At 56.6% G+C, this 12,894-nt stretch overlaps 1 protein-coding gene across 1 annotated transcript in view; it reads left to right on the top strand.

The window, feature by feature from the left end:
• COX10 (cytochrome c oxidase assembly factor heme A:farnesyltransferase COX10) overlaps positions 1–6,004 on the top strand; it is a 111,429-nt gene extending 105,425 nt beyond the window's left edge. The window contains exon 7 of the mRNA XM_082441438.1: positions 4,163–6,004. Coding sequence (XP_082297564.1) covers positions 4,163–4,566 — 404 coding nt within the window. The 3' untranslated portion in view covers positions 4,567–6,004. The remainder of the gene's footprint in view (positions 1–4,162) is intronic.
• Positions 6,005–12,894: the final 6,890 nt, after the last annotated feature.

Below are 12,894 nucleotides of genomic sequence, written 5' to 3' on the forward strand. Positions count from 1 at the left end.
ACATCAGAGCCGGCTCTATTTTGCCATCGGAATACGAAGGAGAGGTCGCCTTCTGTCGCTCTGTTCTCCACCTCGCTTGTACCTGGGTGCTGCCCCTCTGACATCAGAGCCGGCTCTGTTTTGCCATCGGAATACGAAGGAGAGGTCGCCTTCTGTCGCTCTGTTCTCCACCTCGCTTGTACCTGGGTGCTGCCCCTCTGACATCAGAGCCGGCTCTGTTTTGCCATCGGAATACGAAGGAGAGGTCGCCTTCTGTCGCTCTGTTCTCCACCTCGCTTGTACCTGGGTGCTGCCCCTCTGACATCAGAGCCGGCTCTGTTTTGCCATCGGAATACGAAGGAGAGGTCGCCTTCTGTCGCTCTGTTCTCCACCTCGCTTGTACCTGGGTGCTGCCCCTTCCCTTCTGTCTTGGCTAATTCCCCAGGGGTGCTCACTGTCAAGAAAAATATTACCTGTGTGTTTGTGATTGAACAACCTTGGTGTTTTTTGTTTTAAGTCACCAGCACTCTTATCTTAGTAAACGGGATTTCTCCTTCCGGGGAGCCTTCCTCTACTCTGCTCCACTGGCATTCTGATGACCACCTGGCAGTCCCTTGTTACCGTTTTCAATTGCTGTTTGGCAACAACTTTCTAGGAGAAGGTGCTGGTACGTGGTGCCAGGGGTGCTGAATAGCCTTGGGCAAGTTACTTAGTCTCTCTCATCTATGAGATGAGAGCAGCTGTGCCTGTAGGAAGGTGCCAGGAGCAGGAGAGCAGGCACGTGATTCCCCTCCGCGGGCCTGCGTACAAGCCTCCAGGCCTTCGTGGGGACGGATGTCTGATGGGCAAACCTAAAACGGCCACAGATAGAACCTTCACGTCTCCACCATGAACTGTGCGGGTCTCCCCCGGAGGAAAAGGCATCAGTGTGTGCCACTCCAGTGCCCCCCGACCACCTGTCCCCTCGGTGGTCTCTGCCGCCTGTCCCCCCTCCCTGCTCTCCACTGCTCTGGGGGAGTTGCCCCTCCCCATCGGGTGTGCAGGCACCCTGAGACCCGGCCCCGCCCTTGTTGGCGGTCTCCTCACTCCCCATGCCTCCCCGCAGCCTGCACATCTCCCAGAGACACGACGAGTGACTCTTCCCAGGATCAGTGCAGTTGGGACGTGGCTCACACGCCACCTTTGGGGACGCCTTCCCTGAGCAGTCACTCCCAGGTCGCCCATCCTGCCGCCCTCTTTTGATTCTCTGAGTAGCAGCCGTCAGTGTCGCCTCATCGTGTGCGCCTCCCGCTGGACCCCGTGCAGGGCTCTGTCGCTTTGGCCGCTGCCTCTCTGGCCTCCAGGGTCATACCTGGTGGGTGGCTGACGCCGTCCTCTGTTTGCCACCAGATTCAACAAATAGTAGCTGCTGCTTTTTTTTTTTTTTTCCTGGCCCCGCGGCATGCAGGATCTTAGGTCCCCAACCAGGGATCGACCCTGCGTCCCCTGTGGTGGAAGCACAGAGTCTTAACCACTGGACCGCCAGGGAAGTCCCAGTAGCTGCTTCTTTTGCTGTTCAAACTGGAGTGTGTCTACATGAATGAAGATGTATATATGTGCTACTTATAGACAGGGTTAAAATGGTCTGGGGGGGATGTGACAGCCACCCTACCAAAACAGGGACCCTAAGGGCAAGCCTTTGTTATTTTCCTCCTGGACTGGAAGGCTGACCAGGCGTTGGCTGACTCACAAATAAAGATCCAAAATGAAGAGCAGGTTCCCTCGTCTGATCCTCGCCGGCAGGTGCGTGGCAGGACTTGGAGCCCACACTTACTTTCTGGAGGACTCTCAATGATTTGACTGTGTTCTCTCCTGGTGAGGGTCCTGTGTTAGCAGTCGCCTCCCCCCTGGACCTCGCCCTCTTTTTCTGCACATTCCCACGGACGAGGGGCTCAGAAGATCTGCGTCACCACCTAAGATAGGACAGCGGGTGCACATGCTCAAGCCCCCTGCAGGACAGTGCTTCCAGGGTGGGTTCCAGTGGGTCCTCAAGCTCCCAGTTCTCGGATCAGGGGCCCCAGAGGCAGGTGGGGGTCTGAGAGACAGGGAACCCCGAGTGAGTCAGCGTGTCCGGGACCCTCCGAGGAGGACGGAAGCGGGGGCAGTAGACGGTCCTAAGGTTCACACGTCAGTGCTGGAAACGGGGGTCTTGGGAATGGCTTTTGTGGAGCAGTTCTCTGTGCACATGGGCTCCGGGGCTGGGCTGGAGGACCCTTTGCCCCATGGTATGCAGCGCTTCTCTCTGGAGATGAAAGAAAGAGGAACAGACCCTCACGGAGTTCACATCCCGGAGGGAAAAGGAAATAGGTAATGACGGGACAGGTGGCTCACTCCGTGGGGGACGCATCGCAGCCCATACCCTCCTCACGACTTGCCCTGTGGATGTCCCAAGGGCGTGTCAGACCGAACACACCGGAGTTACCCTCAGGAGCTGCCCTGCACGGCTTCCGGGTGTGTCCTCTAGGGCGCGGGGTCTCCGGGCACCCCTGGGCCCAGGAATCGCTCCCGACGCGTCCCTCCCTTCTCTGCTCTCACGTCCTGTCTGTCACCTTTGCCTCCTTGGTCCCTCTCAGCCCATCTCTCCTGCTCCAGTCACCGCCCTGGTCCTCACTCTCCTCTCCTCTCCTCTCCTCTGCTAAGTGATCCGTCCAGAGCTGCCTGGGCCCCTCCAGTGTGTCCTTTCACCAGGGCCCCTTTCCTCAGCCCCTCTCGCCACGCGCACACATGCACTCACGCGTTAAGACCCCTCCATGGCTTTCTGCTGCTTCTAGGATGGAGCAGTCCTTGGCACCGCCTGCAGAGCGGGGGCGGGTGGCTCTGCCCGTCCCTCTGGCTGATCCTGGAGCCTGGCCCCGCTGCTCTCTGCACTCCAGACACACGCCTGCCTTCTTTATTTTAATTTACTTTTTAAATTATCATACAGTAAAATCGACCTTGTTGTTTTGTTGTACAGCTCTGTGGATCCTAACACACGCCCTAGTCTTCCTGTCATGCCTTGACTGCCGCGCCTCCTGCCCGGGGGCCTTGATTACCGCACTGGCCTGGTCACTCCTCCCTGGGCGCAGACGTCCTCCTGTAGACGTCTGCTTCGCTCCACGCGCTGCGCCCCGTGCCCTGTGCCCCCCTTGCACATGCTTCCGCACAGCCGCCGTGGGCCTCTGGATGCCCGGCTCTGGGGGAACTCGGCCCACGTGGCTTGGCGCTCACGCTGCATCCGCGGTGCCTAGGCCGCGCTCGCCTCTCAGTGGGCACTCGGGGAACGCGTCCTGTGTCAGGAGAGGAGGAATGAACCGTCCGCTCAGGAATGGCTGTAGCCCCTTCCGGAAACCCGGCTCAGTGCCGCGGGGGAGCCGGGGTTGAAATCAGACGGGCTCCCACTGAGTTCCTCCTTCACCTCTTGTTGGAGAACGTAGCATCATCTGATTCGGTTGCTTAATGAGGATTATAAAACCTACCTCAAGTCCTGCAGTCGGATTAAGTGAGGTGACTGTAGAAGTCTTTGTTAGAAGGAGGCACTCAGTAACTGGCAGCCTTCACCCCACCGTGTTGGGGAGAAGATCCAGTTCCGGAGAAAGGGTGCCCAGGTGTTCACCTGTCCTGAGAAACCGCACAGCCTCTGCCCCTGCGCCGCTCTGCGTATTCAGGTTGCGCTGGGGAGGCCCCCGCCCTCCCTGCGGTGAGGGCCGTGCGCCCCGCCTGCTGCCCCCGCGTCCCCGGTTCCGCCCATAAGGACTGCGGTTCTGTCGGTGCCGAGCGGGGGGCTGCCACCTGCCTGGAGCGGCCTTCCACCTCGCTGCCCAAGCCCCTCACTCGCGAGCCGGCTGGTGGAAACAAAGCTAAAAGCCGGACCCAGAAGGCCCTCTGGGACTGGGCCTCCCCTGAACGTGACCTCCCTTGTTGTCGCGGTGTTGGCACCGCAGGGGGCGGGGGGCGGTCAGGTGCCACAGGTGCTCAGCCTTGTGGGAAGCCTCCCGCCCCCGCCCACCTCCATCTCCGAGCAGGGAGGGCAGCGCAGACGCGCGAGGACCCGAGGGAGTCCGGCTTGCGGGGTGGGAGCGCACTGCCAGGGCCGGCAGCTGTCGGAAAGGGGGCCTCTGTAGATCTCTGATGACAACGTGTCTTGCTTCCCCAAACCTCTGTGCAGGAGCCTTTCTTTTGGGAGGAATCCTCTACTCCTGGCAGTTTCCTCATTTCAACGCGCTGAGCTGGGGCCTCCGCGAAGACTACTCCCGGGGCGGCTACTGCATGATGTCGGTCACCCACCCGGACCTGTGCCGGCGCGTCGCGCTGCGCCACTGCCTGGCCTTGGTCGCAATGTCCGCCGCTGCCCCCGCCCTGGACGTCACCACGTGGACCTTCCCCGTCATCGCCCTCCCCATCAACCTGTACATTTCCTACCTCGGCTTTCGGTTCTACAGGGACGCAGACCGGAAGAGCTCCCGGAAGCTGTTCTTCTGCAGCCTCTGGCACCTGCCCCTGTTCCTGCTGCTGATGTTGACCTGCAAGCGGCCGGCTGCGCAGGGCGACGCGGGGGGGCCGCAGAGCTGACGGCAGACCGGCGCGTGGGGAGAAGCGAAACACATCCAGGGAGACGCACAGGTTTTTTTTTTTTTCCCTTTGCTGTTAGGCAAGGATATTTTGGTAATTCCAAAGCACCAGGAGAGAAGTCGCTGCGTTGAGAACGAGACTGTAAACTAATTTGGTGCTCGGTGATCACTCGACAACTCTTTCCACGGTGATATCCAATATGCTCCCCAAATAAGAACTGGGTTGGCTCCGCAGGTTTACGTAAGGAGAGCATTCCTCTTTGAGGGTCTTTACGGAGCTCTTCCTCTAACCCCACCCACTTGTCCTCTCCCTCAGGTAGAAGTGGGAGCGCACCTTCCCTTCGTAGCCCCTCCACGCACGCTCCCCAGCTGCCGACCGGGCTGGCCGGCCGAGGTGCACACTCGCACGCTGGTATCTGTGGTTCCGTGGCCTCTGGTCCCTCGCCGGCTGTCAGAAGCAATGCAGGCTGCCAGTCGCAGCCCCCCTTCCTGTGAATGAGCCAGGGCCCCCGGGTCCAGCTTCCTCCGTCCCACACACACCCTCAGCCTCATCTTCCCTCAGACGATAACAGAACACCAAGGACAAGCTGCTGCCCAGCGTCTGCGGGAAGAATTCCAAACGGTTGTCTGGGGAATCTCAGGCTGGACCACCCACCGCCCACCCTATCACGCATCGGCATTTCAGAAACGCCAGGGAATCAAAGGCATCTTTAAAGTTCACTTTAAAATATGCGAGGTGTCAGAGCGTTTCTTTCTGGAAGGGTCATGCTAGACTTAAAGCTAGAAATCCCTCCGGCTCTGACCCATCTCGTTCTCTCTAGTCACTGCTGCGGTCATCAGCTCGGCTCAAGGCTGAGTGAGAGGGGAAATCAGAAAGGGGCCAGCCGGCCCACATAGCTCACATTCTTGTCCCTTTAGTGAGGAACACATTTCCATCCTGCTATCTTCTAAATTCAGAAATTAGCCTCCACACGTCCGGTGGCTTGGAGAGCCGGAAGCAGGAGCCGGACTCCGGATGGGGATGCTGAATGGTCCCGGGAGGTGCATGGGTCCCCGCAGACAGGGGTGGCCTCCGCCACCAGCAGTCTCCTCAGCCCTCACGTCCACCTGCTTGTCCACTGTCTGTCCCGTTTGCCAGAAGGTCTTGAAGCTTAACAGGATACTTTAGTTACTCAGTGCCCCCGAAGGAATCCATTTGGGAATTTATGCAACCCTTAAACAGTGCCTGCAATATGCCTGTTCTCTCAAAACTTTCGAAAGCGATTGCAGATAGCATCTGATCTCTGTCTCCGCTTACCTGAAACATCACCTCTTGGCTGCGTCCAGGTCGCACTGTGGGAAGTGGCACGAGTGTGTCTGGTGGGGACATCCACAGCCCTCAGATTTGTAAAGCGAGTCGGTTCTCTTCCTGCTGCAATAAACCAGCACCTCAAACCGTAGTGTGTGTGGCGTCATTCGACTCCATCTCCGGTTCCTGGTGGAACCGATAACGCTTGCCTCACTTTCATGAGCTGGGAGGAGAGCAGAACGCCCGGGGATGTTTCTTATTGAGGGGGTGGAAGCAAGCAGCCTGCGCTCCCGAAAGAATCCGCCTGACACCCACCCTCTGCTCTGGATCACCCAGTCTCTCCCTTCCCCTCCCTTCAAAACCATTGCCCTAGAAATGGTCCTTGGGGCCTCTCTGACCTCCTGACTTGTCGTTCCCCGGCTCAGAAAATACAGTGCCCAATGCGCGGTCTGCACAACAAATGATGTCTCAGCTCCTTGGTGCTCAGACCCCAGGATGAGAACCTTCCACGGGAACCCCTCACTGCCACCCCCCCCACCCTGCCGCCATGCTGTTTCTCACACCTCCCTGGGGCTACCCTGTGCTCAGACGACCACCTTCCCAGGCCCCTGCCCCTTCATCCCTGCGGGAACGTGGAATTCACGCTCCCATGACCCCCTCAGCCCTGGAGCCCAGACAGCTGCTTGGTCACCTGGGCTCCTGACGTGCCGGGGCTTCACCTCCACGGCCCGGTATTCTGACCCTGACCGACGACCAGCAGCACTTCCCGGACGGTGAAGCCCTTGTGTTCCAAGCATCCCTCGGCAGGTCTCTGGGGAGTCCTGTCACCCCACTGGGGAGGCACGAGCACGTGCAGAGGACCTCCCAGGGGCCCGAGGTTAAAGACACGAGGGTCTGAGTCTGCTCCTCCTGGCGATGCCCTGGCCATGTCGGGAGCCCAGCCTGGGACACACTGTCTGGACCTGATGTGCAGAGTTTCACTCAGCCTGTCGGGCCAGTGGCTGCAGGGACAGGACTCAGCCCGGGGGCCCTGACTCAGGAGGGGGGCCACACGGGTGGGAGCAGGAGCCTGTGCTTCGAAACGGGATTGCACTTGGGCTTTATTTCATAATATGGCAAACTAATGACAAGGAAAGGGGTCATGTCCAGTTTCCTTATTTAGCTTTTTAAGAAACATGATTCTTAACACGGTATTCCTTCTGACTCTGGGAAAATTGTACCAACTTCCTTTTAGTAAAACCACTGTATCCGTTGTGGATAAAACCAAATTTCACCAAAGGGTCCGTCTCTGTAGGCCGACAGTGAGGGGGATGCCGGTCGTTGCCTCTTCCCAGGATTGGTTTGTGTTTCCAGACATAAAAATAGGGTCTGCCTTGCCCAATCAAAACACCTTCATTGCACTTTAAATACACTTTGAGTGCCCCACGCCCTGATGCTAGAGGGAAAAAACAAGGCTGTCGGAAACTGTGCTTTGCTCTGCGGATGTACAGAGTTGAATTTCCCTCTGACCGTTTATTTTTTCTCAGTCCATCCTCACTCCTTTTGCTTTGTTAAGAAAATAGCTGAGACTCAGCACTCCTCTGCCCCATGGCAATGCTGGGACCAGAGCAAAGCTTTTTCTGCTTGCTGACTCAGGTGTGATGGGAGACACTTCTCTGAGTTCAGCTGGAGTCAGGGTCTCTGTCCTCTGACCTCCACCCACCCCACCCCCTTCCCAGCACGCTCCTCTTACAGCAGGACACTTGTAACTGACGGCAGGAGGGACTCAGGGGAGAAAGGTTTTCGGGAAATGCCCTCTTGACCTTTCTAATGACATGCTCACAGCCCAAGAGATTTTGACTTAAAGAAGAACTGGGTTGGGATGTTGCCTTGCTTCTTCTCTGGAATCATCGGCCAGCTAGCGATCGTCCACAAAGCGCTTCGTGTCGGGGGCACGTTTTCTCCATCTGTCTTGTAGGATCAGTGGTGTCAACTGACAGGCAACTAAATAAAAAGCAAGTGGAAAACAAACAGGGTCGAGCAATCGACTTGACTGCTGCCCCACGGCACTTTTTCCCCAGTGTCTAGAGCAGTGCTTGGCCCAGAGTAGGTGCTCAGTAAGTGCTTTTTAAAAAATTATTATTATTATTTTTATTTTTGGCTGCATTGGGTCTTCATTGCTGCACGCAGGCTTTCTCTAGTTGGGGCGAGAGGGGGCTACTCTTCGTTGCGGTGCACAGGCTTCTCATTGCGGTGGCTTCTCTTGTTGCGGAGCATGGGCTCTAGGTGTGCGGGTTTCAGTAGTTGTGGCACGTGGGCTCAGTAGTCGTGGCTCGCGGGCTCTAGAGCGCAGGCTCAGTAGTTGTGGCGCACGGGCTTAGTTGCTCCGCGGCATGTGGGATCTTCCTGGACCAGGGCTCGAACCCGTGTCTCTTGCATTGGCAGGCAGATGCTTAACCACTGCGCCACCAGGGAAGTCCCTCAGTAAGTGCTTTTTGAGTGAATAACCCCATCTGGTCTACGAGAGGCCCCTGTGGTCAGAAGGACAGGGTCTGTTAGCCTGGGATCAAGAAGGAACTGATTGGGAAAGCTGTTTATAACAAGCAGTTTCGTGAGAGAAAATGGCTTGTAAACCGTCCTTATCCCACTGCTGGGACAGTCCCCGGTCCCACCCCCCCACCCCCGCAGGACAGTCTGGGGCTTCACCGACCAGAGGGCCCTTCCCCGCTTCCAGACCAGCACCCACAGCTTCTCTTGTTTCTGGAATCTCCCTTCTCTGACTTCAGACCACCCCCCCACCGCCCCACCGTTCCTGCTGTGTCTCCTGGGGCACCTGTCAGTGTGCAGGCTGCAGGTGTTACTCACCTGTCCATGCACCGTCTCCCTGCCCCACCATCAGATCCTAAGCCCAGTAAGGCAAAAGCGTCTGCTTCTCATTGCTGGATCCACGGGCACCCAGAATAGAAGGGACTTGGGAGTGACCACGAGGCAGGTGCTCCGTCAGTGAGCAAAGGAATGGATGGGTGGCTTTAGGGCAGGTGCTGGGGCCGGAGGAACACTTGTCTCAGCTCCACTGGGACCAGCGCGGGGTGGGGGGGTGAGTAGGGCACACGCCCCATGTGACTGAATCCAGGGCAGACGCAGCTCTCGACCTGTCTTGTGAAGAAAACAGCCAGAGTCAAGCCAAGATGATTGCTATCATTCCTTCCTGATGTAACTCAGTCTTTGTTTTCCAGAGTGTGGTACATTTTCGCTCTTTCCTGTGTCTTCAGGGCTGTCTTGGCTCAATGACTTAGCAGCAAGGAGTTCTTAGTCAAGTCGGCTTCTTGGCCTCGATTTTTCTTGCTCTCTCTTTTTGCTTTTTCAAATGCGTTAGCAGAGAATCTAGTGTCTAGCTCCATCTTCTTCCTTAATCGTCACCCACCTCCGGCGGGTGAGAGCCAGCCCATGCATCCAGGTCAGCTTAAAGGAATAGGACCCCGACCTGGCTCATAAGCTGGAGGGCTGCCTAGGAAGTGGAAGCCAAGAGAGGGAGGGTCCCAAGTGCAAGACGGCAGGTCGGCCAGGCTGGGGGTGAAGATGGAGTGCCAGGGTCTTGGTAAAAGCCAGTGTGTCCTCAGCAGACAACTCCTACCCGACAGCTGCTCTCTCTAAAGCAAAGCCCAGAACAGAGCTGGGGATGGGCAGGAGGGGGGAGGGGAGGGGAGCAGAGGAAACTTTGGAGGAGACAGAGCAGGGTGCTTGGCTGAGTAACCCTACCCCAAACACCTAAAGAGGGGCCAGGTGACAAGATGAACAATCCCGGGAGCATTAGCTGGGCTAACACAAACACGCCCTCCACCCTTCCCACCCTCAACAAACAGACAAACACAAACCAAGCAAAGCATCCGTGAGGGGAGAGGCAACTGCCCCTCTGTCATCCACTGAGCAAGTGACCGTCCACGTGCCGTGAGCCGGGCCTGGTGTGGGACAAAGGGACGAACCCAGCTTTGGCCGCGACCCCCAGGAGCTCACTCTCCGGAGAGTTCTCAGGGAGGGAGTGGAAGGCGCATTCCAGCTTCTTCCCCAAAGTCCTCCTGTTCTAGGTACTTTGGCCACACAACTAATTGGCCGGGAAGCAACTTTGCTGAAAGATAAAATAACAAAAAATAAAAGAGGGATGTTAAAAAGGACATGATGGTACATGAGAAATGAATAACAAAATTAGAAAGACTATTGCAAAATCAAAATATCTGAATACATTTAAAAGGTGTGTAGGGCATTCTCTGGCGCCAGGGGGTGGGACTCCGGGCTCTCACTGCCCAGGGGCCTGGGTTCAATCCCTGGTGGGGGAGCTAAGATCCCGCAAGCTGTGCAGCGTGGCCAAACATTTTAAAAATAAATAAAAAAAATTTTAAGAGATTTAAAAAAAATAAAAGGTGTATAGATTCATGGCAGTACTGTGCAAATAACTTCTTTTATTTTGTGGGTTGGACCTCAGCGCTTGTCTTCCAAGTCCTTCATTCATAGTATTAGCCTTTTTTTTTTTTTTGCTTGGTGGTTCATCTCCTCGTTTGGCATCACGCTTTTTATGTTTTGCTAAAATCTCTTCCTTCATTAAGAGAGGTATCCGTCTCCAGATGGTGGGGTCCCAGCTTGCACCCGAGCTGTCTCGTGCCGTGAAAGCCTCTCCCCACTTGGTGCCCTGGACACATTGTCACTTGTCCTCTGAGCGACGTTCCGACGTCCTACAGGAAACGGGGGTCCAGCTCTGCACCTTCGAGGCCCTCGGCCTCTTTCCCCTCCAATGCAGTGTGTTTCAAAAATAAGAAACCAACTCTGGGGGCAAAGCATCGTCACCCGTCGGCTCCAGAAAGCCATCTGTAACGTCACTGGCTGGAGAAAGGCTAGCGCATTTCAGCCAGGGGAGACCAGGCACGGCTTGATCCAGGCGGCAGAAGCTCTCTCCACTTGCTGTCACCACTCTTGGCAGGCTCTCTCCCCTTAAGGAGCAGACACCCCTTAAACAATTATTCATTCCTTTATTCACAAATACTTGTTTACTACTTACCTCGGGTGAGGTGCTGGGGTGCAGAAGTGAAGAAAACAAACCTCCCTATCTTCCTGCCTGGGATATCTCGAGAAGAAAACAGAAACCCCCAATAACTGTGGTCGCCTCCTTGGTGGGCCACTGGGTGACTGGAGACAGCTGCTTGTTCAAACCTAAAGAAAAGGAAAGTGGACACTGAGATGCTGGCCCTGTCTGGCCTGATTTAGGGTTTGTGCTGATTCCTGACCCCCCCGGCCTGGTTCACGTCGATCAGCCCACGTGCGGGACGCAGCCGTCCCCTCCCACCACGAAGGTTTGAGGAACTCGGTGAGACGAGGGTGGACAAAGGGGAATTACACTGTACCGGGTTGGCCAAAAAGTTCGTTCGGGGTTTTCGTCACATCTTATGGCAAGCCCCAAATGAGTTTTTTGGCCACCCCATAGTTTGGTCCTCGGAGAGGCCTTGGGGTCAGGGCTGTGAGGAAGTGGGCCCCAGGAGAGGCCCCGGGAAAGGCGTCCCAGCGAAGGCAGTGCCCAGCGGCTATGCGGCCCCTCAGATGCCGCCGCCCATCACCACGATGCAAGCCTGTCCTGACCGCCTGACACCTGTGGTCCCCGACTCATCGTAAGGAAGGACCTCCTTTATATACAGGCCCGGGTGAAGGTCCACTTATTACAAGACCATTAACAAGGTGAAAACCCAGGGCGTTTTACTACCTGCTGTTTACACCAAGTCAGCCGCACCCCCGGGACTTCCCAGGCCCGGCACCCTCTTCAGGGCGGCAGGGCCACCCTCAGAGCTAAGTCAGTTCCTGTCGAGAGCATTTGCCTCAGCACCTTTAAAGTCAGCTGCTTTCTTCTCCAAGTAAAGTGCTTCTTGAAAGACACTTCCATTTTCTCAGGAATTGTTTAGGGAAAACTTTGGATCAAAGAGCCAGGAAAGAGCCAGGCGGGTCCGTTTTCCAGTAGCCCCAACCCTAAGCTTCTGTGGGCATTGGGGTCCCCGTGCTCCCTGGCTCCCGCCAACCACCCGGCTCCTGCCCAGACACGCGGGACAGGAAAGCATCAGCCGCAAGCCGGGCTCCCTCGGAATTGTCCCTGCCCCCTCATCTAGAAACGGACACTTGGCATTCTCCGCGAGGCATTTTAATGCTAATTTGTTTAGTCCGAAAAGAGGAGCCCAAACAGATGTGGTCCGTTTGGCGGGGACGTAGTGCATTTGTTAGTCAGTGCGAAAGCCTCCTTGGCAGGATATTAAATATTACCCTGGCTATTCACGAACACTTCATATTTCAAGAAAGGAAGGGAGGCTAAGGCTGCGTCCTATAAATCAGCCTTTCGAAGAGGCAGAAAGAGGCAAACATTTGATAAGTCTATGTCGTCGTGCTCGGAGATCAAAGGCGCTAACGTCTGTACTCATGCATCTGGCGTTCCGGCAGCAGCTCTGACACACCGAGGCTGGGCCGGCTGGGGAGGAAAGGATTAGCCAGTTCTGATCTGTGATCGGCCGGGTCTCGGGAGAAGTAGGAGGGTGTTGCGGCTGAGTTCTGGGCTGGCTGCGGCGGGAGAGGCGGAGGGCCTCCCCCTTCAGGCTCTCGCTTGGGACCGTGGTGCATCTGCTCCCTGAGCCCACTTCACTTGGAGACAAACGTGACCAGGGATAGACCCGCAGCCCCCAGCATCGAAAAGCTGAAAATACCTTGGCTGTTGGGCACAGCAGGAGGCCAGGTGGCCAGCCCCCTCTGCGGAGGGGCCCAAGCCAGCCCGGGGCTCCCTGGGTCTCAGGCTGCTCTCACCACCCCGGGCCTGTCCCACAGCCCCGTCCCTTTACTTACTCTGGCATCCACTTTGCCTTCCCGCAGCTTCTCTTTTACACAGGGGTACCATTGGGAGCCCCAAGGAATGTGCTCCAGAAGTCCTGACCCTGGTGCCCACATGGACAAAAGGACAGTGAACACAGAAGGACGGACATCTTCCTGCCAACACCACGGGCTAGAATTGAGCCACTTGACTCATCTTCCCCAAGAGCACAC

Source organism: Balaenoptera physalus (assembly GCF_965194825.1).
Source record: "Balaenoptera physalus genome assembly, chromosome: 20".
In the NCBI taxonomy this organism is placed as follows: domain Eukaryota; kingdom Metazoa; phylum Chordata; class Mammalia; order Artiodactyla; family Balaenopteridae; genus Balaenoptera; species Balaenoptera physalus.